Source organism: Meriones unguiculatus, chromosome 4 (assembly GCF_030254825.1).
Source record: "Meriones unguiculatus strain TT.TT164.6M chromosome 4, Bangor_MerUng_6.1, whole genome shotgun sequence".
Lineage (NCBI taxonomy): Eukaryota > Metazoa > Chordata > Mammalia > Rodentia > Muridae > Meriones > Meriones unguiculatus.
The window spans coordinates 131,299,642-131,325,554 of NC_083352.1; the positions used below are offsets into that span (position 1 = coordinate 131,299,642).

At 40.8% G+C, this 25,913-nt stretch overlaps 1 protein-coding gene across 2 annotated transcripts in view; it reads right to left on the bottom strand.

Annotated features, from left to right (window-relative positions):
* Kiz (kizuna centrosomal protein) overlaps positions 1-23,811 on the bottom strand; it is a 97,020-nt gene extending 73,209 nt beyond the window's left edge. The window contains exons 1-4 of one of the 2 annotated variants that reach the window (XM_021646294.2): positions 23,622-23,811; positions 17,865-17,927; positions 15,230-15,392; positions 7,579-7,659 (exon numbers count right to left, since the gene is read on the bottom strand). In XM_021646294.2, the coding sequence (XP_021501969.1) occupies positions 7,579-7,659; positions 15,230-15,392; positions 17,865-17,927; positions 23,622-23,749 (435 nt within the window). In that variant the 5' untranslated portion in view covers positions 23,750-23,811. The remainder of the gene's footprint in view (positions 1-7,578; positions 7,660-15,229; positions 15,393-17,864; positions 17,928-23,621) is intronic. The other variant, XM_021646296.2, reaches the window with a different exon arrangement.
* Between the last annotated feature and the right edge of the window lie 2,102 nt (positions 23,812-25,913).

Consider the following 25,913-nt stretch of genomic DNA (forward strand, 5'->3'; position numbering starts at 1 on the left):
AATTTGAGGCCGGTCTCACATATATTTATATTTGAAAAGAAAAATCTAGCAGTGAGAGTTCTAAATATACTTCTCTTGGATTCAGCAACTCTGTGTGGAAATTCATCTTAAGGAGCTAAACCTAACAGGAAACAAACAAACAAACACCCCACTATGGAGACATAGTTCATATACATACAAAATCAGGAAGCCCTATGATATCAGCAAAATGAGGGACATGAAAGTAAAAGAATGAGGAAAATGCTAAGATGTGGTGAATGAAAACCAACAAATAAACAAAGCTATACCTGAGGAAAGATCATTCTAAACACAGTAATAAAATGTGCTTGTGTAAGACTATGTCAGAAATGTAATTATAGTTACTGTCCTATTCTTTCAATTTCATAAATTCAACTTGATTTGAACTTTTAAACCTGGTTTTATCAAAATATAACTTACATATTATAAAAGCTACCTTTTCAAAGTACACAATTGATCAGTTTATAGTATTCAGTGTTTTCACAGAATTATATAACCACTGCTATAATTTTAGAACCTTTTGTATCACTCAAAGAAGAAAGCCCAGAAAATCTCCCTCAATACTTTCTACCCAGCTCAACACCTTGGCAACAGCTAATTTTTCTAACTTTATATATTTGCCTATACTACGCAATTTATATAAATGGAATTATACAGTATGTGATCTCTTTGACTTTTTTTTGAACTTAGCATAATATTTTCAAGGTTCATTCATGGTGTAACATGTATCAGTATTTTCCTGTTCATGACTTAATCATGATATAGATATATCATATATATGATTTATATCTATATGTAATCTTATGTCATTTATATATATGTATGCCATATTTTGTTTATCCTTTCATCAAGTCAGAAACATTTGCATTATTACTACTTTGGCTATTGAAAATGCTACTGCTGTGAACTTCAGTACAAGATTTAGGGCAGATATGTTTTCAAGTAAATAGGTATGGAATTCATGGTTAATACAATCATTCTCTGTATTTAAGAGTTGCTAACCTGTTTCCTAAAGTGGCTGATATGTGTTTACACTCCTACCAGCAACTGTTTAAGCTTCCTTAACAAAACTGCAGGAGAAGCTTGTGGGTAACTGCCACTCGCTACAGGGTTGGTCACTGCTTGAACTGACTTCACATTCACAAAACAAACACTCTGGTGAAAGACAGGTGATCTTCTGTTGGATGGCAGCTCTCCCATTTGCTATCATCAGGTTCTAAGACAGATTTTTTTTCTTTTCTTTTAAAAATAATCAGGAAAACCTTAAGTTATGAGTCTTCTCAGAGCAGTTTCTGAGCAAGAATTCCCAATTCCTGTGTTGTTAACAGTGTGCCAGCATTAGGCATTCAAAGGCTTCTAAGAGACAGCCATTACTGCCAAAAGAAGGTGCATGCGTCAGTACTTAAGGACCTGACATAATGATTAGCTTGTCTGTGCCCTTCTATTGCTCTGTAGTTATAAACTGGCAGTAAATCCATCATCTGAGATTTCTGCTTTCTTCTTCTTTTTCCTGCCCCAGCTATCCATCTTCCACCTCTTAAAACTTGGGGGAGCTAGGGAGAATAAGAGCAAAGCAAATGAACACAGCTTACTGCTGACCAGAGGCTAACAGCTATTTTCACTGGGGGAGAGAAAAGGGACAGGCATATAGATATCAACAAGCTTAGAACTGATGTATAAACTACAGTTTCAAAGCAGATTAAGTCTTGGTCCTTATTCTATTAGAAAATGATGTATTTGTTCACATTGGTGTTTTGAAACTGCTAGGAGCATTTTAATTTTTCTTAATGGATTTTCCCTCTATAGCCAGGGGAAGGAGAAGCAACAAGCTGAATGCAGAACAGAACAGGAGATGTCACAGCAAGCTTTCAGCTGCACACAGAACAGCTTTTCTAATGATGTAGTATTTTACTGAATATAAGCACATGAGATTTGTAGAGGATGCTAAGACAACAAAAAAACAAAACAATGTATGTTTTCCTCTGGAGCTTCCCTTGTGTCATGACAGAGGAGGAAAGATACCATTTCCCACAAACACACCTGTCTTTGCTAAACCGCTCCTACTTCTCTTGCCCTTCTCATTCATGTTTTCACCTTCTTCCTCGCTCCACAAGACATTCCCCTGTAGCTAGGATTTTAAGTTTCCCACTTGTAAGAGCCTTTGCAACTTAACATGCTCTCACATACCCCACCACAGAGGTGAGCAAAGGAAAACGACTGTGTGGCAGAATGTTCCCACAGACGACCTTTGCATTACGGGGAAGAGATTCCTTCAAGAGTGGGCCTTTCCCATAATTTTCTTAAGCAAATTATTTTATACAGTAATTAAAAAGTGGGGTTGATGACATATTAAGATTCTTGACTAAAATAAACTTTGAAAACAAAAAATATGTTTTGTTTTGTTTTTTTAAGACTCCAGATTAGTCGGTTCTTTTGGGGTCTGGATTCAGGCTGTAGCACTCACCATTGTGGGACCTGGGAGCACTCATTTCTAGGAGCACTCATTTCCTGACTTTGGAAGTAAATAGTAAAATACTTTAGGTTTTGTAAGGTTGTTTATAGATATGTATACTCACACACACACACTCATACAGACCTGAATACAAACCCCTAGAATGAGAACAGAAACACAGTAAGACCATGTGATGTTAGTGACGATTAGAACCACACTTCCCTTTAGACACTTAGGAGGCAGAATGCCAATAGTGCAGGCTCCATGCGCCTGTGACTGCCAATGAAACAGGGCACATCTCTCAGAGAGAGAACAGCCCTCTCCCTTGCTCTCAGCAGGCTAATAACGCCCTCTCAGTCTGTGAGCTGAGAGAGAAGAGCATTTCCTACACAACCCTGAAAAAATGGGTCTTTGTACCTACTTTGTCGAGGGCTTTGAATTTGTTTAAATAACTCAACCTTCTTGAGAAAGTACCATAATCGAGCATAGATTCTAATTGTCTTCTGAATTACCAGCATATAAATTAAAAAGCCAAGAAAAAAGCCGGGCTTGGTGGCATATACCTGTAATCCCAGCATGCTGGGAGGCAGAGGCAGGCGGATCTCTGTGAGTTCAAGGCCAGCCTGGTCTACAAAGTGAGTCCAGGACAGTGAAGGCTACACAGAGAAACCCTGTCCGAAAAAAAAAAAAAGTGTTGGGGATGAGACTCAGTGGTAGAGCACTTGCAACACGTTTCTAGGAGCTGGTGTTCAGTCCTCAGCTGAAAAAAATAACAGAAAAGACCCCAAGCTGGACACAGAATGACTATCTTCTACCTGTCATAGCTCAGAGTCAGATGCCATCTTAACTTTGAGGATGACAGAAGGAAAGGTCACCATCCCCACAAAGGGAAGTGCTCAGACTCATTCTAAAATGAGCCTGTATTTTTCCATTTGAGCAATGACTCAGAAAGCTATTGGTGAGTGCAGCACTGTGAACTGCTAAGGAAAAAACTGCTAAGGTAAAAAACAAAAACAAAAAAACCAAGGCCTTTCTACATATCTGTTAGTAATAAGCTTTTCTGCTTATTTCCCACAGCAGTTGGAAGAGGGCCAGTCCCAAACTCCTGGGCCTCATTAGCCTCGTACATGCCTGGTATTCTCCTACCGTACCTGTGCTCCCTGGCCGCTGAGCATCTGCTCGTCTGTTGACAGCCACATAGCAGTCCAGAAGTGGAGCCAGACACACAGCTCAGTGGCTAAGCTGGAGGACAAAAGTCTTCCTTCTCCTCCCCTAGGGCAGGGTGCTTCTGGAACATGTTTTGTATAGTCTTCTGAAGGTCTCCAGTGGATCTGAGTGTCAGGTGCTACAGTGATAACCTACTCAATCATACACTCACTGGCTGCTTTCCCTTCTCATCCACTTTCCTGCCTCCTGGATTGTGCTTCTGGGCCTACCTCTTGTAACTACTTGCAATAAATCCTTGTCTTGGTATTTGCTTCCAGAAGAGTCCCAAGTTATTTGCTCTTTCGACAGGGGCACTTGAGCTTTAGGATTCCTTTCCCTGATCCCATGGCACTGATATCAGTTTCCCTTCCACAAACTGACTATTCCCTCAGCTCTTGGCTATGAACCTGACATTGCACAGGCTGTGCTGGTTTTATGTACAGTGCTCAGATGCTGAGAACAGCAGTCACCCCCTTGGGCAAGGAAGAACTGTCCTCACCCTCTTAACACTGAGGCTCTGCCTCTCCTACAGCAGGGCTGCTCCCAGTAGCAGATAGGTCACCTCTGCTCAGATGAACTCAAGCTGGTGGCTAATGCTGCTACAACACTCTATCGTGTCCAGCAGGCTCACCTTGACCCTGGTGTATGTGTGGGCTTTCTCCATTCAAACATCTTCTTCTGTGCAACCAAGGCAACTGGAACAGTTTGGAGGTGGGCCCTGTGCTCACTATGGTTCATTTTATTCAGCTGAACTTACAGAACCAAGACAGACCAATTCATTCCCAAGGTAAAAATGCAGCACCAAAAGCTTCTTTCATCTCACTGAGAATCTGTCCTAAGGAGCATTTTCCCCAAAGTATGTTGGAAGGCATTATTGCAAAATGGCCTGCTTTGAATTTTAGCTCCATCTGCATAGCCGGGGGAGGCTAACTAACCTTTTTTGGCCTTGCTCTACAATGAGACAACAACCACGTCCAGCACCAGGGCAGCACCTAGCATAGCAGAAGAGCATGACTGCTGTAAGGAGTGGAGCAGCAACCTACAGGGCCGTCATCCCACGATCCCTACAACAGCAGAGGGAGCACTCCCAAGTAACCGTCAGTCCTGTGATGAGCGTCTCTGGTCCCACGCAGTTTTCTAGCCCTGCAGAGTCCTTTAAATGTCTGATTTTCCTACCTCTACCTCCCAGGTACAGGAGTTACAGGTGCGTACCACACCTGATTTACAGGATACTGATAGACTGAAACCAGAGACGTATGCATGCTGGGAAGCACTCTAACTGAGCTACACCCCAAAGCCATCTTTTTTTTTTTTTTTATGATATAGCCTTACAGCTTTGATCTAGCCTCTCTCCTCCATCAATGATTTCTTCTGCAATGGCTACCCTAATAGCTTTCATTCTTGGCACCTATCCTGACCCTGATTTCCAGGCCTGCTTCAGTCCAGTGATATAACCAGTCTATACTTCTTTGTCTGCCCCAGCACACACTAGTACGTACACAGGCACACATTACTGTTCCAGGAGGAAAGCTCAGTTCTTGAACAGAGTCTTGGTTATGGGTACCTGGATTTCACGATACACCTGTCCAAGTTCATTTTCTAGTGTATCCCACAATCTCTTTGGATTTCAGCCCAATTAAGCTGAAGGTCATTACCTCCTAGCTTCCCTATCCTACCCCTTTATCAGCAATGCTACCACTCCCAACAGTGCACACTGCCGAAGACGACTGTCCTGCTCATCCTTCAGGGCCTGCCAAGCACCATTTCCTCTATAAAGGCTTGTGTATGCACTGCAGAAGAAGCAGCCTCACCTCTCTCCTACAGCTCAAGTTCATCCTTGTAACTAACTAGCACTTATTGCATACTTCCCTGTGTCTCAGAAAGAACACTGCTCTGTGAGAAGTATCTCACAAGCAGGAATTAAGACATTCTTAAAGAGGCCTACTGTGGCTTGTCAAACAGAATAGTTGCACAACTATACTATGCATTAGAAAGTCCCAGATACCAGTGAGTGGACACAGAGACAGATTCCTATGACTGCCTAATGAGGGAGAGCTAGGATTACAATCAAAAGACAACATAATTCAGAAGATAAGGACTCATTCAGGAATTAGCATTTAATGAGGATTAACTAAGCCATGATTTTGCTACAGTGTGTTTACCTTTTAATTGATTAGCTATCAAGGGAAAATTAGAAAAGGCAAGATACAAATTCCTCAAAATGTTATCTAATTGATTCTTATTACAACCAATAGTCAAAGCTTTTGAGGAGATGACAGCTTTCAGTACAAAGAAAATACCCTGTTGTAATTATCAAGTGGAAACTCCATAACTATAGGCAAGGTAAAGAGACAGTAGTGCAAATGGAGGGTAGGGTGGCTCTCTCCCATTTTACTTAAGTGTCATTGATACAGCCATACTAAGAATGTGTCTATCAGAAACAACAGAGAACAGACAAACTGGAACATGTCTATCAAGAACAGCAGAAAAAGAACAAACTGGCTTGTAGATTAAAAGTACGTCAATTATTTCCTGACCAAATGTCAAACAGAAACTGTCAGTCTGGTCTGGAAAGTCTATCACATCACACCACATTTGCCCTATATCTAACGTTGTATAAATCACTTATCATTAAAGGCCTTTACACACACACACACACACACACACACACACACACACATACACCAAGGTTGCTGGTGCTTGGTGTTTGGTATCATACTGTTTAAAGAATACTCTAAATTCTAGCTTTTTAACTTTTTAATCTATGGGAAAAGAAAACTAAAACTTCCTGTAAACTCAGATTAATGCCTGCTAATGCAAGGAAGAAAGGCACACTAAAACCTTCCTCCTACCATAAAAACAAAATAGTGTGGCCTCTGTTTCTTTTCTGATAAGAGTCTTAAATACCAAACAGTTAACTGCATAATAACATTTACTGGCAGCCAGGCAGCCTGCTTAGCAGATATATAAAGCAGGTAAAAGGAGAAAAAGTTAATTTCTTGGCTGAATGATTCCATCGGTAGCTATAGGGCAAACCTGAAAGTCTTTTAGTAAAGTAGCAGTTGATTCTTCTATCAATCTGTAGCACACATACTCTTCCAAGGAAAGCATTAAATATGAAAATCATATCCCGTTATCATCTGTTTCCAGCTTTCAGCCCAGTAAGCTTTTCTTAATGAATGCTGCAGCCTAAGGAACAAGCACGCTGTTGGCTTCTCTGAATAATGGAGTGATGCTACCATTTTTGCTTATTACAATATCGACTGGCTGAGGGGGTTTCACACATAGTCACAAGTGACTACTCTTGCCAGCATGCTCCAAGTTATTACAAGATGTTTTTAGACATTTCATCTAAAAGAGCTTTACTGCTTTTAGTGAAGAAAAACATCTATGGTCTTGAGCAGAATCATTTATATGGAGATAGGCGGAAGGATTAGAAGCCTGTATTACAGCAGATACATAGCGGAATTTATTTAAGAATTCCTTGCCGGTCTTTTTGTCTATTGCTTAGATATGCAATCTTTTCTTTCCACTTTGTCTGTGCGAAGGTTCAAATGTACAAAATTATATATACAAAGGAAAGAATCAAAGCACCATACTTAGTTTATTTTCATTTAAAACATTTCTCAATCCAATAAAAAGTAGCTACAAAACACTAATGATGAAAATACAATTTACCTTCTACAACCCTGAGGTTTTTTGAAATCTTAAGTCCAAGTGACTGTTGTTTGGCAAATTTAATTAAATTAGACATTAAAACAATATCCTATAAGCAAAATTATTTAGATAATCATGGTTCTATCAAAAATCTTTATAATAAGATTATTTTATTTAAAAATCTCAACATACAAGGTTTCTAAATATTGTCTAGAAACATAAAATTCATCGCTTTATTGTGCTACCTTTGCTCTGTCTTCGTCCTTTGTTCCCATGTTGTCTTTCAACAGTAAGCGCATCCTCTTCATTTCAGCCTCATATTCAGTCTAAATACAAACAAAGTTTGATTTTGTGGTAGATGCTATTACAAGTAAAATTCCCCTATATCTTGCCATCTTTGCAACATAAAACAATAGAGAAAAAAGCTGACACTGCCAAGAGCTTCAGCTTATCTTAGAAAACAGGCAGCTTCACAAACAATATGTACCAAAGTTGAACTCCACAAAACATTACATACATTTTAAAGGAAAACAAGGCTTAATGGATTTTTTTCTTAGTTTCTCATCTGTTTATGGAATAAGACCTCAACACACACACACATACACACACACACACATCAATATCTTGGTATTTTCTTTAAGCTATCAAGAAAATCTAGTTACTTGATTATAAAAGTTAGACATTAGGTATCTATTTTTAAAGCTTAAAAAAGAGAAAAATAAATCCTAAGATTTGTTATTACACATTAAACCTTAAATTATCATGATCCACAAAGTCACAGAAAATTCGGTATACTATTTGCTAGGTCATCAATTTCAATCAGTTTTCTTTTCTAGGAAGAATAGCCAGACCGTCAGAATCAAGCTTGCTCGAGCATCGGTAACTTCACCAAGAGGTCTACATCACTACCTCACTATAACTGATGAAAATGATTCGATCAGAAAATGCCTTTCTCTAAAATGAACAGCATGAAAAGTACTTTGATTCAGTATACTACTACTTAACGCTTTAAAAAGCCGCTGATTGCGGCCCATCACAGATAAGTATCAGGACGTTTCTGCATTAAGCGGTGAGACAATTAGAAACATACCTATGAGATAATGGATAAAAGGCTGCTTCCTTAGCTCTTAGCCTGAACAGAAAATAGGTCTAAAATTGGTTTTGGCAGACCAAAAAAAAATGCGTAAGTAACAATAACCCAAACTGAACGTTTACCTCAACATTTGAAAAGCTATTATGCATTTTTGCATTTTTAATAACATGGAGGGACTTTTTCTTCTAACAGGTGCTATTAGCATGACAGAGGATAGCAATGATCAAATAGATATGTAGCTAAAGTTTTCATAAAACAAGGGCAAATGATATAATCAGATGATAAAGTAAACAAAAATCATGGAATAAGGCAGTTACCATAATACAGTTTACATGTTTCTGCTCTGTATGTACACCTCTGAACTCTGACATACTCAGTTCTTAAGTCCAAAAGCTTTAAATACTTGTTAGATACCAGGAAAAATATCTTAAAAGGGACAGGAGATGGATTACAATAAAGAATAAAGACATAAAATATAAACACATAAAATTGCCCCGTTATATGTGTGTGCATATATATATGGTTATGATTAGTGAGTACTAGACCAGACTGGTTGTTGGGGAATCATTTCAGAGCCACTTCCCAAACACAGAGCACTTTCTCACAAAAGCAAAAGTGTTTTATTCAATTTATTATGTTGAATTATAATGCAAATGATAACTGCATAAGGGCTTCAAGAGAACAGGAAGAAATGTAACCTCAAAAGCCTGATCTAGATTGTTCTCAAAACACACTTGAAAATGTTACTGAACTATGGTACTCTTTCTAAATTATGGATCAAAGAAAAAATGTTTAATAAATTTTGAAACCAGAGTTGTGCTACCATAAATTTATACATAATTACCTGATGTTCTGAATGCTAGAACGTTTCCAAGCACAGGGCTCCCTAGTTTCACCTTCTCTCCAGCAGCAGTTAAGCAAAGAATTCTGCTACTTTTAAGAGTTCAGTAAGGAGGATGCACACCAAGCACAACGTAGGCCTCTGGGGAAGGCAGAGGCAGGAGGATGGTGAATCCACATGTGGCTGGGCTGCACAACAAGACTTGTCTTGAAACATTTTTTTTATTTTTAAAGCTTATTTCTAAAATATTATGCAGATTAATTTTCCCAAGACTGTTCTTACTAAAAATGTCTAATGTGACAAAATGCCTAATGTGATGTCAGAAGAAGTAACCTTTTTTGCATCTTTAACCTCCAGTAGTCACTCTCTTGCTTCATTCTTTATCTCTTATCTGATAGGCCCTTATGTGTTTTTTTCCTGTTTCTTTAAAACATCAGGGCTTGGACTATCTCCTATCTCTGTGGCATAGACTCCTCTAGTCTTCATTTCCTTTCTGACACAAGGACTTTTCATGGTTAGCTTTGCTGATCTGAGGGCAAGGCACCTCTTGTTCCAGCAGCATCACCGAGTCTAGAATCCCTAGGTTGGCCCCTTCACCATTTCCCCCAGCCTGAGGGACCGTTTTAATAAACAAACAGTACTGAGTTAAGCCCTGTGCTAACAACGCTCTGTCCATGACTGTGCAGCTTCCTGACACTGGTGATGCTGTTCACCCAAACTTAAGAGGACCTCTCCGTTCACATCATGTCAAGCATTGATGTCAACTGAATCGCTAGGAGCTGCTAACAACAAGCTGGACCATACGATGAGGAGACAGGTATTCGTACAGATAGTTCACGTTTCTGGGATATCTCTCCACGCTCATGACACATGTCCCTTCTCCCCACGCTTCCTCTGTATTCTCATTTCACTCCTTCAGCTTCCCTTCCCCAAACTGCTGCTTGCCTGACCACCACCAATCTTTTCCCTACTACTTTCTTTCTTTCTTCCCCGGTTTCTAGAATTGCACAGCTGGTTCTCAGTTACAGACTGGGGCGTCAGGTGAATGAAACAGATGGTTAAGACGAGCAGCCCCACTTCCACATGCTGTAACTGAAGATGGGCACAGCGACAGCTTGTTCAATTGGACTCTCAGGTAAATCTTTGGCTTTCTCTCCCCCTAAGTTTTCCAGTACTTCCCCCTAGATAGTGGAATCTCACTGGAAGACACGAGAGAGGATGCCTTACACAACTAACACATATACTAACAAGAAAAGACACTGAGGTGTTGAAAATGAGATTTGCCCCTTCAGATCATAGCTTGCCTACAGTATTTGTCACATGCTTAGTAGCAATCTAAATAAGCACTCAAAAGATTTGTTCTCAACATATAACCTCATGAAAATTGTCCAGGAAAATCATCTCTATACAATGAGACTATATCTTTGGAATGACTTGCTATTAACATAAATGCTTTCTAGAAAGGTATACATCGGATATAATTAACACTACATTAGTTCTTACCTAGGTAGTTACAGATCATAAGAGAACCAGTCCAAAAACATGCAAGACTTAATTTGCACTCAAGTCTCAGTGCTTACTTAGATTTACTATGAATGACATTCTGGGTAGGAAACAGCACTGAAATACTAAGACAGAAAACCACAGTAGAAAAAAATAAAAGATGGATAAAAAAATTATAAAAAAAAAAACATGAAGGAAGTACAGAGATAAAACAGACTTAAGGCAGGACAAAACACACACACACACATAACAACAACAACAACAAAAAACCAAAGGCATGTGTGAAATAATGTGGGACATGGAAGAAAATGCAATTTGTTCAGCAGGTTAAATAAAGCACCATGGGTATGTGTGACCATGAGAAAGTGTGAGCATGTCAAGCAGAAAAAGATGCAGAGAAACAGTGGGAAGATAGATACAGAGACGGGAGAGGGAGCAAAGATAGTGGGTGGAACAGATGGGAAGAGAGGACATGTGTATGTAAGCAGGGGGAGTGGGGGCTACATCACAGGCTGAGGCCAGAAGCAGCGAGCAAACAGAGCCCAGCTCCTAAAACCTAGGCTACCACCTCAGACTGAAGACAGAAGTTTCACGTGAGTCTTGCCCTGGTGATGACCCTTCCTGAATGCTCTGACATGAGTGTGGGAGGCTGTATATATCTTAGCAAATAAATACTCCATATATGTCTCTGGAACCTTCCTTGGTGCTCCACAGTTCCAGTATCTAGGTATCTGTCTAGGGCTTCTCAAAACCCCAGGAGGCTTTCCTGTCTCTAGGAGTCTGAGACTAATTGTCCAGCATCTGCCCATCAGTTCTCACCTCAAACTGCTCCAGAGCCACAGAAGAAAATCATAACCTGAGCCATTAGATCAGCTCATTCTCTTTCAGCTTTTAGGCCATTTTAAAAGACTTTAGCTTTCTATATACAATAAGGTGGGCTTATCTCTACAAAGGAGGAGAAACTAACGGAATGCAACTGAAGAAAAACCTCCACCTCTCAAAAAAAAAAAAAAAAACTGCTTTAACTTATTCTATTCTTGGAATTCTTCTGATTTGAAGTTCATGCATACTAACTATGCTCTGTTTAAGGACAAACTCTGTAGCATTTGGAGTTGTAGGCAATGCCCTCGGAACATCTTTCTCTTTAAGTAATTTGCCCAAGGTCCTCAGCAAAGGAGGTAAAGATCTGATAACAATGAACAGATGACTTTGTCATACCTACAGCCAAGCTGGGGACTGGCAAAAAAGACCAACAACTCCCATAACAAACCTCTGCTTACAGCTGAATTAACGGTATCACTCGCTGAGTTTCTGACATTAGTGTTCGGGGTCCGTGGCATACACCAAGCATGCAGCTTTGGATTCAGAGTGTCTGACAAATCCCAGTGCTAAGTGGCTCTCATATAGTTCTTCCAAACGTAGCTACATGGTCTATTCTTTTAGTGATCAACAGAATTGTTTCAAAAAAGGACTTCTTATCCAAAATTCAAATCAACCTAATCTATGTGATTTTTAAAATATATTGTAAGTAAAACTTTCCACATTCTTATATAGTTTGCTGTTCTTTTCTGAAAAGTGGTGCCCTATGCTGATATTCTTTCCTAACACATTTCACAAGTTTTTAAAACATATCTATTATTAACGAAAACTCTCAATATAATCTTAAGAAAGAAGGGGGAGATAGAAAGACCCGGTGGGGACAGGAGCTCCACAAGGAGAGCAACAGAACCAGGAGTCTTTTCTAAGACTGATACTCCAACCAAGGACCATGCATGGAGATAACCTAGAACCCTTGCACAGATGTAGCCCATGGCAGCTCAGTCTCCAAGTGTGTTCCCTAGTAAGGGGAACAGGGACTGTCTCTGACATGAACTCAGTGGCCTGCTCTTTGATCACTTTCCCCTGGTGGGGAGCAGCCTTATCAGGCCACAAAAGAAGACAATGCAACCAGACTTGATGAGACCTGAGAGGCTAGGGTCAGATGGAAGGAGAGGAGGACCTACCCTATCAGTGGACTGGGGGAGGGACATGGGAGAAGAAGAGGGAGACATTGGGAAGGGATGAGGGAGGGGGCTACAGCTGGGATACAAAGTGAATAAATTGTAATAAATAAAAAAATAAAAGTATTGTAGCCAGGCAAAAAGAATAAAAAGAAAAAATTATAGAGATTTATAAGATTGCAAATCTTTCCTTCTACAATTGATTATAAGAAGAAATCAATAATGGGATAAGGCCACAATATAAAAATAAGAGGGAATTTTCTATTGTTTCCTTTATCCCTGCTTTGTCCGCTGCTTTACTTTCTATGTGAAATCTCTGAATAGTTTACAGTGTGGAAAATGGCAACTGCTCCTCAACTTTAAGCACTTGGCTGGAATACTAAGAGGCAAAACTTGCTAAAGCTTAAACACAGCTAATCCCAGAACGGGGATTCTTCAACTCTGCTCTCTGCTTAAACTCCTTAGGTAAAAGGCTAAGTCTGTCTGAGGCAGAGAAGACCAAGGCATACTTATAGCATCTTGCTCTGCCCCAAAGGAAAAAAGGCTCAGAATCCAAAGGGTCATACAGAAAGGACACAGGAGCCATCTAAGGACTCCCAGTGGCTGCAAGTGTAGCTCAGGACGTGCTGAGCATGTTTAAGGTACTAGTTTCAATCCCCAATGCCAAAAATAGAGTTCTACTGGCTATGTTTAGAAGAACAGAAACAAAAATAAATCTTGATAATATACTAATTAAATAAACATTCATGCTATTGAAAAAGAGGAAGGGGGGCTGGAGAGATGGCTCAGAGGTTAAGAGCACTGGCTGCTCTTCCAGAGGTCCCGAGTTCAATTCCCAGCAACTACATGGTGGCTCATAACCATCTATAATGAGATCTGATGCCCTGCAGGCATACATGCAGGCAGAACACTGTATACATAACAAATAAATCTTTATTAAAGAAAAAAAAGAGGGAGGGGCAAGGAAAAAAATTACTCTTTGTTACAGAAGAAAGTCAGTTAATGGAAGATACAATTGAAAAATTGCCACTCTGACAACCTCCATTACGATAATTCTCTCAGGAAGACTCATGCACAGATCTGCAAAGAGTAGGCAAACTGCTGGTGAAGAACATGATCTTCCAGTGATGCCATCACTCCACAGATTATATACTATGCTCTAAGGGGAAGAGGGTAAGGAACCTTAAAACAGGCCTCTGGAGATCACCATCTTACCCAACAGCTCAGAGACTGACTTACTCCTGTGGGACTACTTGACACCAGGGACTCCTTTACTGGACATGGCAGGGGGCATGCTTCACCTGTGACTATTAACTCAGATCAACTAAACTGCAGCACAGTGTCAAGCCACATCATCAGGGCCTGACAGCCGTGTATGGATGGCTAGTCGATGCCGTATCAGAGAACACTGCATAGACACGGAGCATTCTCAGCACTGTAGGAAGTTCTGCCAAGTAGTGCTAGTCTAAACCACATTTCCAGTGCATGGGGGATGGGGTAGGCGGTGGGGGCAGATCCTGGAACAGGAAACCATAACTTGAATTCCAAGTGACCAGCAACTGGCTGACTTCCTCAAAAGGGCCAATGTCATTGAAAACAATAAAACAATAAAAACATTTGAAATTAGATTAAAATAGACTTTAAAGGTCACAGTGATAACATATATCTCAAATAACAAGTAAACTCTAATGTGTTCCCCTTTTAAAAGAACTGGATAATTGTGAGTAGCAGCTGAGTATGAAATAATACTGTGGATTATTTAGTTTTAAGGATGATAACATGAATCTGTACAGGAGACTGCCTTTGTGCTTAAGAGCTTAGGAGGAGTGTCATGATGTAAGCAGGGGACTTTGCTCAGAAAGGAAAGCCCACCGTGCATACAAAGCAAATACAGCAAATAATCATAACTATTGCATCTAGTGGAGAATGTGTGTCCATTAGAAAAAGTCCTTTCGCTTTTCTGTAAATTTGAAATTTTTGCAATACAATTAGGCTAGAGCACAAGGGGAAAAACACTCAAACAACTTCTCTCAGTATTTTGTTGGGCTAACCTTTGCAAACAGCAGGGAAGAAATTTGAGTGTCTGGCCTTGCAACCTTGAAACATGCAGAACACCATATAGACACGTACTGCAAGGACTAAGGTGCCGGAATAAAGGGAGCCTGGAAAGCAGTCAGTGTGGCACAGAACCCAGAAGGGACATTTCTACTCCCAGTGCTCCCCAGCCCTAGTGGACTTGACCTAAAGAGACCAGCTGAGAACAAAAAGATGAAAAACAGAAACAAACAAGCAAAAAACAAGGACTTAATCTAAAGAGGGAATCAGTTTCCAAAAGGAACCTGAATGCTGCTTGAACTTCACACATTCTACCAACAAATCACCCTGTTTAGACTGAAAGTGCTGCCTGCCACTGCTCTGGAAAAGCTTTCCAAAACACACTGTAGAAAACAAGATGTTACCTTCAGTCTTTGAAGCTTCTCTGTATTTACGGTCAACTGTTCAACATAAGCCTGGACACGCTCGAACTTCTGTAAATAGCCTTGGTTTCGAACACGAGCCCTCCTTTCAGATTCACATATTTCCTTCAGGTATTTCTTTAGTTTTGTGCATTTCATCTTAGCTCTTTAAAAACAAAAAAGTAGCTCTTTAGTAACAGAAATCAAATTTAACAAAATTAAGATCTATAGACCAGCCTGACTGTAAAGAGATCAGCCTGCCTCTGCCTTCTGAGTGCTGGGATTAAAAGGGTGCACTGCCATGCCAGGCTTTGGATTTATTTCTTGAACTGAAATATGGTTTCAAGAGTGGCGTCTCAGCCATATTCAGATGCAGAGACAACCTATGAGCAGCATTTATATGTCAGACAATTTCTAAATTAATTGCACATACATAATCAAACCATAAACTTTAGTCCACAAAATTAACAAAATTTGAAATCTTAAATACAAAAACTGAGCCAGGTGTGGCAGTGCATGCCTGTAATTCCAGCACTTGTGGAGGTAGAGGGAGGAGAGCTCCATGAATTTGAGGCCAGCCTGGACTACAAAGTGAGTCCAAGACAGCCAAGGCTACACAGAAAAACCCTGTCTCAAAACAAAAACAAAACAAAAGATAAAATACAGAAACTTTCATTTAAATAATGTAAAAATGTATTAGACATTACAACAACATATTACTAAAATATGTTTATATAATAATATATAAATTCTGTGAAAACCTTTGGAGACTCTTACCCAAGTTGTAATACTAAAAGACATACTAGACAGCTCAAAGTACACAACTTTTTCTTCTCATAGCCAATATGCTAATTTCCTTTATCTGAACCACAAATGAGCACTTATTATGGAACAGTTATATTACTGATCCAATAAGATATTTTATATTATCTCATCCACATAAATATTTACTTTTCCAGTAGATTTTTGAAGGTGCTGGGAATTTCCAAAATTAATCAGTAACAGATGTTTTTTTTAAATTTTATTATTTATAGTTCTGTCTGCATATGTTCCTGCACACCAGAAGAGGGCACCAGAGCTCATTATGGATGGTTGTGAGCTACCATACGGGTGCTGGGAATTGAACTCCGGACCTTTGGAAGAACAGACAGTGCTCTTAATTCTGAGCCATCTCTTCAACCCCAGTAACAGATCTTAAACCTCTACCTTTATGCCATCAAGTTTTAAGAAATCCCCCCCCATCTCTGGGGCCAGGGGGAGGAGGGGAAGTGTTTCTGTATAAGTGTGTAAGTCAGAGGACACCCTCACGTGCCAGTCCCCACCTTGTTTGAGACAGTCTCCTGTTGTTCACCACCACTTACACCACACGAGCTGGCTCAGATTCTGGGGCTGCTCTGGTCTCTGCCTACCATCTCCATGTGTACCGCCACGTGTGGCTTTATGTGCACTCTGAGAATCTGAACTCAGGTCCTCAGGCTTACAGAGCCAGACTCACTTGCTGAGCCATCTCCCCAGCCCAGAAGATTATTTATCGTGCTAATGATACTGGGCTTTAACTTGGTTGGCTGCCTTCATTTTTCCTTCTGGATAAAACAATCTGCCACTGTTTTTACTGCCCATACCTACATTTTTGAAACAAATGACAGTAATGGAGGAAGACGCTGACATACTTTGACCTAGGTACTTAGTAAAGCTGGTTAGTAACCATGCTTTCTCCATCCAAATTCTAGTCCTCATTCGTGGCTATTCTTGCTAAAGCTGGTCATGGAAGTCATGCATGCATCCACGCAATCATCTATATACTTAGCTGTGCAAGTATGAAAACTGTCTAACCACAGTTAACAGGAAGACAAACAGGTAATTGCAGCATGACGAATACTATGAGGAAAAGTAAAAGGAACCTTTCAAAACAACCTGCTGCCCTAACTGAGAGAAACAAGGCAGTCCTCTTAGGGGCAACAGTTTTTGAGGAAAGGGCGGAAAGATGGATAAAAGCTAAGAGATCAGCTGTAAGAATTACATGCCTTACTCACTGCAAAAGCTAAAAATGTTTAAATAAAAATAAAAAAGGCAGCCTGGTGCTGGTGCATGCCTTAATACCAGCACTTAGAGGCAGAGTCAGGCAGATCTCTGAGTTTAAGGGCCAGCCTGCTCTATAGAGTGAGTTCCAGGACAGCCAGAACTACACAGAGAAGAAACCCTGCCTCGAAAACCAAAAGAAACAAACACACAAACAAAAAACCCACAAAACCAACAAGACTATACTATCTTATTTTAAAGTATTTATGCAAAACCATATTTCTGAACTAACACAAAAACTAAATCATAAAAATAAAATATTTATTAACTGTAATATAAAACTATAGCATTTACTTCAAATTAGCATACAAGAAAAATCAAAGAATAATAAAAATATTTCAACTACAGAAATTATGATATTAAAGTAGGGGTTAATTTTCTTTCCTGTTTTGAAACAGGGTCTCCATATAGCCCTAGAAGGCCTGGAACACACTCTATAGTCCAGGTTGACCTCAAACACACAGAGATCTGCCTGCTGCTGTCTCCAGAGCACTAGGATTAACGGTTACCACACATAGTTACAGATATTACGTTTTAACTAACAGCTGTCATCTCTTACCTGTACTTATCAGACTTGTTGTATTCATAAAGCTGGTTTTCCAGGACCAGTCTCTTCTTTTCACTGTAATAAAAATAAAAAAGTCACTATATTGTATAAGCTAATGGATTTAGACCATGGTGTTCTCTGAAATGACACTTTTGTGAGACTGTCCCATCCATCTAGTTAAAAAAAGGGAGAAAGGGGCTGGAGAGATGGCTCAGTGGTTAAGAGCACCGACTACTCTTCCAAAGGACCCAGGTTCAATTCCCAGCACCCACATGGCAACTCACAACTGTCTGTAATGGATCTGATACCTTTACCCTAATGCACATAAAATAAGAATTAAATAAATTATTTTAAAAAAGGGGAGATAATGTCATGGGTGGCTGAAACAAAGAGCTATCACCAAGCAAAGAGGAGAAACAAAGGGAAAACTGATAGGAAGTAAAAACTCAAGAATCTTGACATCAGCAGAACACTGCACAGTACGTGCCTATAAATCTGTGCCAGAAGTTCAGGACAATGTGGCCAGCCTGGAGTACACAGTGAAAAACCTATCTGAAAAACAAAAACTGACAAGCATTCTCAAAGTAAAAAAAAAAAATGTTCGAGGCTAGCCAGAGACACACGAGACCTTGTCTCAAAAAGCAAGCAAACAAAAGACTGAAAAGAATAAAAGTAAAAAGGACATGGTAGATTTATTTCCACGTTAGAAATCTGTATTGAGATCTTGATTATTAAATCTTCAAGGGTTTTATAACCAACTAGTACTTGACTCATGAAAATGAATGACTAGATGGTACCGAAAGCTGTGCTTAAGTTACAAGGACAGAAAGATCCTGTAAGTGCACCTAGGATGCTATGCTGCCATGGTGTTACTGCCGAGACTAAATGCTGAAGTTTGATCATGAGGAATCAGCTAACAGACCCAGCTTGGGGGTCACTGTCTAGAAAACATGTTATACTTAAGACATTGTCAGGAACAAAACAAAACAAAACAAAAAAAATCATTGCAAGAAGAGGCATGGCACTCCAAATGAAAACCATGTTTCCCACTAAAACTCTACACCAGAAAGAAACAGAAAGAAAAGAGGCTTTTCTAGGACAAGTGCTGTCTGGCCTGAGAGTGCGGACAGACACGGAGAGACTGCAGGGTAACTGGGACAGCTGCAGTGTGGCCATAGAGAAGAGCATTGTCTTTTTGTAAGTATATTGAAGATTTCAGTGACAAGGACCACCATATCTGCAGTTTCAAACATTTCAGAAAACAGCAGTCCCTTTAGATAGGTGTATGGGAAGAGTACCCGAAAATATGATATCACTGGGACTTCAAGAGAATCTGGGTGAAGGAAATGCTGTGTCTGTCCCATGTTTGAAACTCTGCTGTAAGTTTGGTTTTATTTTAGCATAATTTTAAAAATGAATCTGCAGTATATAGTGAAAAGGGGTCAGTTTCTTTGAAACTCCATCACCCCAGAAATTTCAAGTTCTTTTTAGTAATGGTGTAAAGTGCTTTGTTCTCTCAGTTCCATCCTCTGTGGATACAGACACCTGCTGGTCACACTTCCTCTCCCCTAACAGTTTATATCTTAGCAACCACAGACACATTGTGACTCCCTTCCATGTAAAAATGGTGCTGATCTTGTCAATGCCTCACCCAACTCCCTCCTCCATGCTGCTCCATCTCCCAATGGTTAATCCTTCATGTGTTTAAACCTAAGGCCTGAAAACTGGATATCTACCTGAAAGAAGTCGGAAGGAAGGCTTATTGGTAGGCTAACCATGTAATGCCTACAGATCAAATCTTTGTGTCAGAATCTCTGAAATGGCAAGATCTGAGATGCTTTCATAGCCCATGCTTCAGTCACTGGGACCCATCCACTGGGTTTTCACAGCTGGGCTGTTCTTACAAGGCTGAATTTTCTTCATTTTAAGGCTCTTATTCTGTTTGTGCCTCAATACTACAATTTTCCATCGCCCTCAACTCTACTCAGCTAGTATCTCAGTGTCAATTCTGGGCCATTATGATATGTTTACCCTGAATCAATATCACCATTGAAAATACCTGGGCTGGTTAATGGAGCTTTCAGAGGATGTTTTTATATACAGTAATTGTTAAGCGTCAGTCCCACTTATATGTTTCTACCACACTTGTGGGCACTATACACACTGCAGCATGTGCTCCATTAGACTCTTTTAGATTCAATTACTGACTTTCAGGACAATGCAGAGAAAGCACTACATACACATAGAAAAACATTCAAGCTATAAAATTACACCTATGTGTGAATACAGAGAAAATGGCTGGGGTTCAAAACACAACAGTTTCAAAGGAAAAGCTCAACTATGAGATCAACTAACATTTCAATGACTGCCTCTAAAAAGGCCGAGAAGGGAGAACTGTGTTCACTGGAGCTGTTAAATCTCTGCTTCCTCAAAGTTTCCAAACTGATAAAGCATTTCTGACTGCTATCAATTAGCAATATTTCAGATGACCACAGACTTGTAAGAGACAGTGGTCCCTATGCTGAGACTGGCTTTTAATTTTATAATGTGTGGGTGTGTGTGGGTATGTGTGCGGCCACGCAGCCACGGCCAGAGAGTAACTTTCATGAGTCGGTTCTCTCCTCCCACCTTGTGGATCTGGGGGTCAAACTCAGGTCACTAAGTTTGGAAGCATGTACCTCTATTTCCTGACCCATTTCACCAGCCCAAGCTTTAAAAAAAAAAAAAAAAAAAAAAAAAGTGAGTCCTTATTTCACATATGAATCTAGTCCCCATGTTCTAATGAAGAACCAAGATTCAAAAAGGCCAGATGACCCTTTATTCTTTAAGGTCTCACAACTTGTCATGGGCACTCATGTTCCCATGTTTAAAAGGAACTCTTCTTCTCCTGGTTCAATTGTTGTCTCGGAGGCTTACTGCCTCGGCCTAGTCCTGGAAGCTTCTAGCCTCTACCATCTAACCTAAGCCTAAAATGTTTTCAACCTCTGAGACTTACTGCTTAATAAACTCGCCCTTTCTCGTACTTACTGAGCCAGCTATCGTGGCTCAAACTCCTCTCCCAGCTGACTTATTCAACCTGGCTTTTCTCTCAGCCTCTGAATTGCTCTGCTTGACCTCAAACTAACTCCAGAGATCTACTCTAATCTCCTGGCTCCTCTTCATTTTCTGGCTTATTCAGTCTTCAACTGAGTTCTCTCTCCGCAACCCATCTCTCTGTTACTGTCCCAGTAAAACTGTCTCTTCTCTCTCACTGACCATAAGGTAACTTCCCTTTTTTTCTCTCTTTTTTAATTTTTTTTTTTTTTTTGAGAGTTGGGCTTCTCTATTCTGTCAAATCTTTCTGATTCCTCACTGCTTCTGTCACTCAATTAGACATCACTTTCAAACATGGGTGCTTCCTTCTACAAAGTAACTTTCCCTTCATTGTTTGGTATTAGACACAGTTACCACCATGCCTGGATCTAAGCTTTTCTTTACCTGAAACTTGCTCTATACCAGGCTGGCCTTGAACTCAATCTGCTTGCCTCTGTCTCCTGGATTAAAGGCATGTTTATATTCCAGCTGGATCACATAGACCTAGAAGGTCTTTGGATGTGATCTCTTGCCAGAACAGCCATGTTCTGAACTAAAATTCCTCTACGCCCATATTTTTACTGTAGTGCTCTCTCTAAAGTTGTTTGCTTCTACCTGTGTGTAGCATGCATTAATTAAAGTTACTTAGAGATTCTTAAAATGAAAAATGATCACACACGGCAACAGATTTATACAGACTTAAAAATAAAAACAAATCTTCAAATGCAGGACCCTGAACAGGCCATAAAATTTGACTCGTTTCTTATATAACTTCAACAACCTTATCTTGCTTAATAATTAAAGCAAGAAGTGCTAACCATAAAGTGGATAATCATTACACAGTTATCGTACCATAAGGACCATAAACAGCCAGGTGTTCCTAGCATAGGAGGCAAAAATAACTCACCATTATCAGTTCAAAAAGAATGTCATCTAAGTCAGCAATATTCTAAGATCAGATTTTTGGCTATGAAACACAAATAAGTAAAGGCCCAAGGTAACTTCACCACTCTTCAACTACAATAGGCAGTGAGCAAAAGACACTGAAACAAAAGGTCTTGCTTTTTTAATTATCTGGCATGCAGACATTTAATACCAGCTTGGATAATTGGGAAAGGGTCATTATTTAGTGAAAATGTGAGCCCATGGGTTCTATGTAACACCTAGACACTAGCTCATTGACTCCTGGATTTCACTCATGGATTCAAATATTTTACAAAACACCTCCTCCACCAATATACTGCACTGCATGCCAAAGGGTCTGTTACTTGCTGTTTCTTCCCTCCTAAAATTCTCACCGTTGGCAAAAAAAAAAAAAGAAAGAAAGAAAAAGTCAGCTGTGCTCTCTCTGAGAATGCAGAAAGCGTGCTGAAGACAAAGTGTTGAAAAAAGATACACCCACACACATACACATATTTGAGACAGAGTCTCACTGTGCTGCCCTGGCACTCATGTATCCCAGGCTGGCCTTGAACCTGTGGTCCTTCTATCTCTGTTTCTTCAGCATACACTACCACCAGTATACCCATAACTGGTTAATTTTTTTAAGTGGGAGATTAAGAGATCCTTAGGGTAGGCAAGCAGGAGTGTGTCAGAAAGAGAACAGGATGTAGAAAGAAGATAAAACATGGAAAGGACAGTTAAGGCCTGTGGTAAATACTTTACAAAAGCAAAAGAACTGACAAAAATTCAATCTAGCATAAGATGCAACACCTTTACAAAACCACTTACTTTACCCACCTGCAATTACTGTTATCATCTCAGAACTGTTACAGCTCCCCTTCCATCTGAATGATTCTGTAACTTTAACACTCATTAAATGTTTTTGTTTATCAAGAGATCCAAAAATCCATTTCCTTTCTTGTCAACTAATGAGATTTCTAAGTCCAATTAATTTGGCAGATAAATAAGTGTTCCAACAACTTATCTTTCATGTGGTTATTTATAGTCAGTTGCTTTATGATTTTCTCTATTTATGCATTCTTAGATCTAGCCGTTTCCAATGGTTCCCATCTTTTTATGTCTTAATCAAAGGTAATTCCAACCCTCCAAGCTAAAATCGTTAAAAATTTCATCCCTTTACGAGAAATTTAGGCAGCCCCAGACACACTCAGCCTGCGTTCCTGGTTCGAACACCTCCCTCTCTCCTCTCTCTCTCTCTCTCTCTCTCTCTCTCTCTCTCTCTCTCTCTGTGTGTGTCTCTTTCTCTCTCTCTCTGTCTCTCTCTCACTCTCTGTCTCTCTGTCTCTGTCTCCAGCCTGCGTTTCTGGACTTGTCATCATTGATGCAGTGCAGCTGTCAAAGTAGCATGACAAATTGAAGAGTGAAGAGGGCGTGTAGAAGAGGACTAGAGAAATTCACAAGGCTTGATCAAGACTGGCAGGCAAAAAACCAAACCAAACCAAAACAAACAAACAAAACCTCCCACTCTCACTTCCGGCCGCATCCTCAGGCTGAGGGACCAGGCTTCAATTGCCATGGGAGGTTATAGTCTCTGTGCGCTTAACTCAAATATGAGGGCATCTTTAGTAAACTTTGTGCTCCTGACGCCATCAGGAGCTGGGGGGGGGGAGGGGAGGCGGCAAGCGAGTCCCCAAGCCTGGTGAACTACTGGCGGGAAAGGGGAAGGAACCTGGACAGGGTACCCCGAAGCTCTCAGTGGCGCCGCCGATTCCCTGCCCCGTCCCGCGGCCGTACCTGTCCCGCAGTGCCTGCTGGAGCTGGCCCACCCTTTCGTAGTAGCTGGCGTTCGCCAAGGGCGCGGAAGCGGCGGGGGCATGGCGCACGCCACCGCCGCCGCCACCGCCACCGCGCCCTCGCGGCATTGCCTCGGGACAGCCGGAGGGCCTGCGTTGCCAAAGGAGACCGCCCCAGCATGCACCGCGGGTAAACAAGAAGCCAGGCCGCATGAAGAGGGCGTGGCGGAGGCGGGGCGTCGAGGAGGCGGAGCGTCGAGGAGGCGGGGCAATCTGCCGCGAGGTGCAGGGCGGAGAGCCCTGTTGGTACAGTCTACTTAAGCCCAGAGAACTGTGTCTTCTCTCTGCTACAGCTGTGTATCTCTTCCCTGCTCCTGCTGCAGAATCATCCTAACTGCATTCATTTTATCAGATGCAGTTTCCTGCTTTTCACCCTTTACCATCTTAGAATTTGCAGGCTGAGAGACACTGTGGCAAGGTTCTTTGGCCACCAGCACTTAAAAAGCAAAACAAACCCATGGCAGCTCAGTTTCCAAGTGGGTTTCTTAGTAAAGGGAACAGGGACTGTCTCTGACATGAACTCAGTGGCTGGCTCTTTGATCACCTCCCCCTGATGGGGGTGGAGGGCAGTCTTACCAGGCCCAGGGGAAGACAACGCAGACAGTCTTGATGAGACTTGATAGGCTAGGGTCATAGGGAAGGGGAAGAGGACCTCTCCTATCAGTGGACGTGGGGAGGGGCATGGGAGGAGAAGAAGGAGAGAGGGTGGGTTTGGGAGGGCATGAGGGAGGGGGTTACAGCTGGGATACAACGTGAATAAACTGTAACTTATAAAAAAATAAGTAAATTTAAAAAAAATAAAAAGCAAGACAAAAAGCTAGAAGAAACAAACAAACCCCCAAATACACCGGGTGGTAGGGGCAGAGGCAGGCAGATATCTGTCGGTTCGAGGCCAGCCTGGTCTACAGAGTGAGTTCAAGGAAAACCAAGACTACACAGAAAAACCCTGTCTCCAATTAATTAATTAATTAATTAAAACACACACAATAAATAATTAAAAAAAAAAACAAATACTCAACAACTTATGCTGTCCCATCCTGTCCTTGGAATGTTTTTCACTGTCAGGTTGCTGTCAACCTTTGCAGGAGAGAAAGATTTGATTTCTCACTAGTTGCTTCGGAATAAGACAATTAACTTCTGCAGCCAGTCCTCCAGAAAGGCCTCGGGCCAGTCAGATCGCCATGGCATAAATCCTGTGTCCCAGAGCTGAGCTGTGATGATGGAAAAGCCTGGGTGCCCTGGAATGAATTAGGCAGGCTGCTACGGCAAGATTACCTTAGCCTTAGATAATTTCAGATGGAATAGTGGTTTTAAAGGCCAAGAACATAGAATCAGCTTTTATCATTGCCTCCATCAACATGGCAAAAAGTTTCCTGAAGAAAGACAACTGTATCCTAAAACCCACTTGGAAGAGGAAAAAAAAAAGTTTCACACATATACATGTAATCACGGTGTCTCCATATTCTAGATATTTTTAGGTTTCTTTTCTCAAGTCAGTGGTTTTACTTTCAGGCAAAGAGTCACTTAATTCATAGCTTCTCTTTTTTTTTAAGATGTATTTATGTATTATGTGTACTGTGTTCTGCCTGCATGTATACTGCAGCCAGAAGAGGGCACCAGATCTCATTACAGATGGTTGTGAGCCACCATGTGGTTGCTGGGAATTGAACTCAGGACCTCTGGAAGAACAACCAGAGTACTTAACCTCTGAGCCATCTCTCCAGCCCCCAAAACTTCTTTAATGGTGAGCCAGGACTCCATGGGGTGGAGGTGAGGAGTGTATGTCAAAAAGTTTGGCAACAGTAAACCATTCCTGGAATGTGCAATTACCAAAACTCAATTGAAAATCTAGACATAATAAATCCCAGGTATTTCCGGCAGCATTTGTCCACGTTTCATCCCAGGACATAATGCGCTCCTGTCCCCTGCACATGTCTATCATACTCTGACTTAAAATACTAAATTGGTCAGCAGGGAAAGCAATGCAATGCTCAGAGGTCAACAAATGTCTGCCTAAATGTTGAAAGGTACAAATTAATCTGTGCTGGGCAAAGTATCCATGTAATCCAGGAAGCAGTGGGTGAGACAGGAGGATCTCTGATTCCAGACAGGCCTGATAGACCTATCTTTTTTTTTTTTTTTTTTTTTTTTTTTTTTTGCAAAAGCAAGAGGTTTATTAACCATTGTGCAATGGGGTCACCCCTGCTGGTCAGCAAAGAGTGGCCCCGGGAGA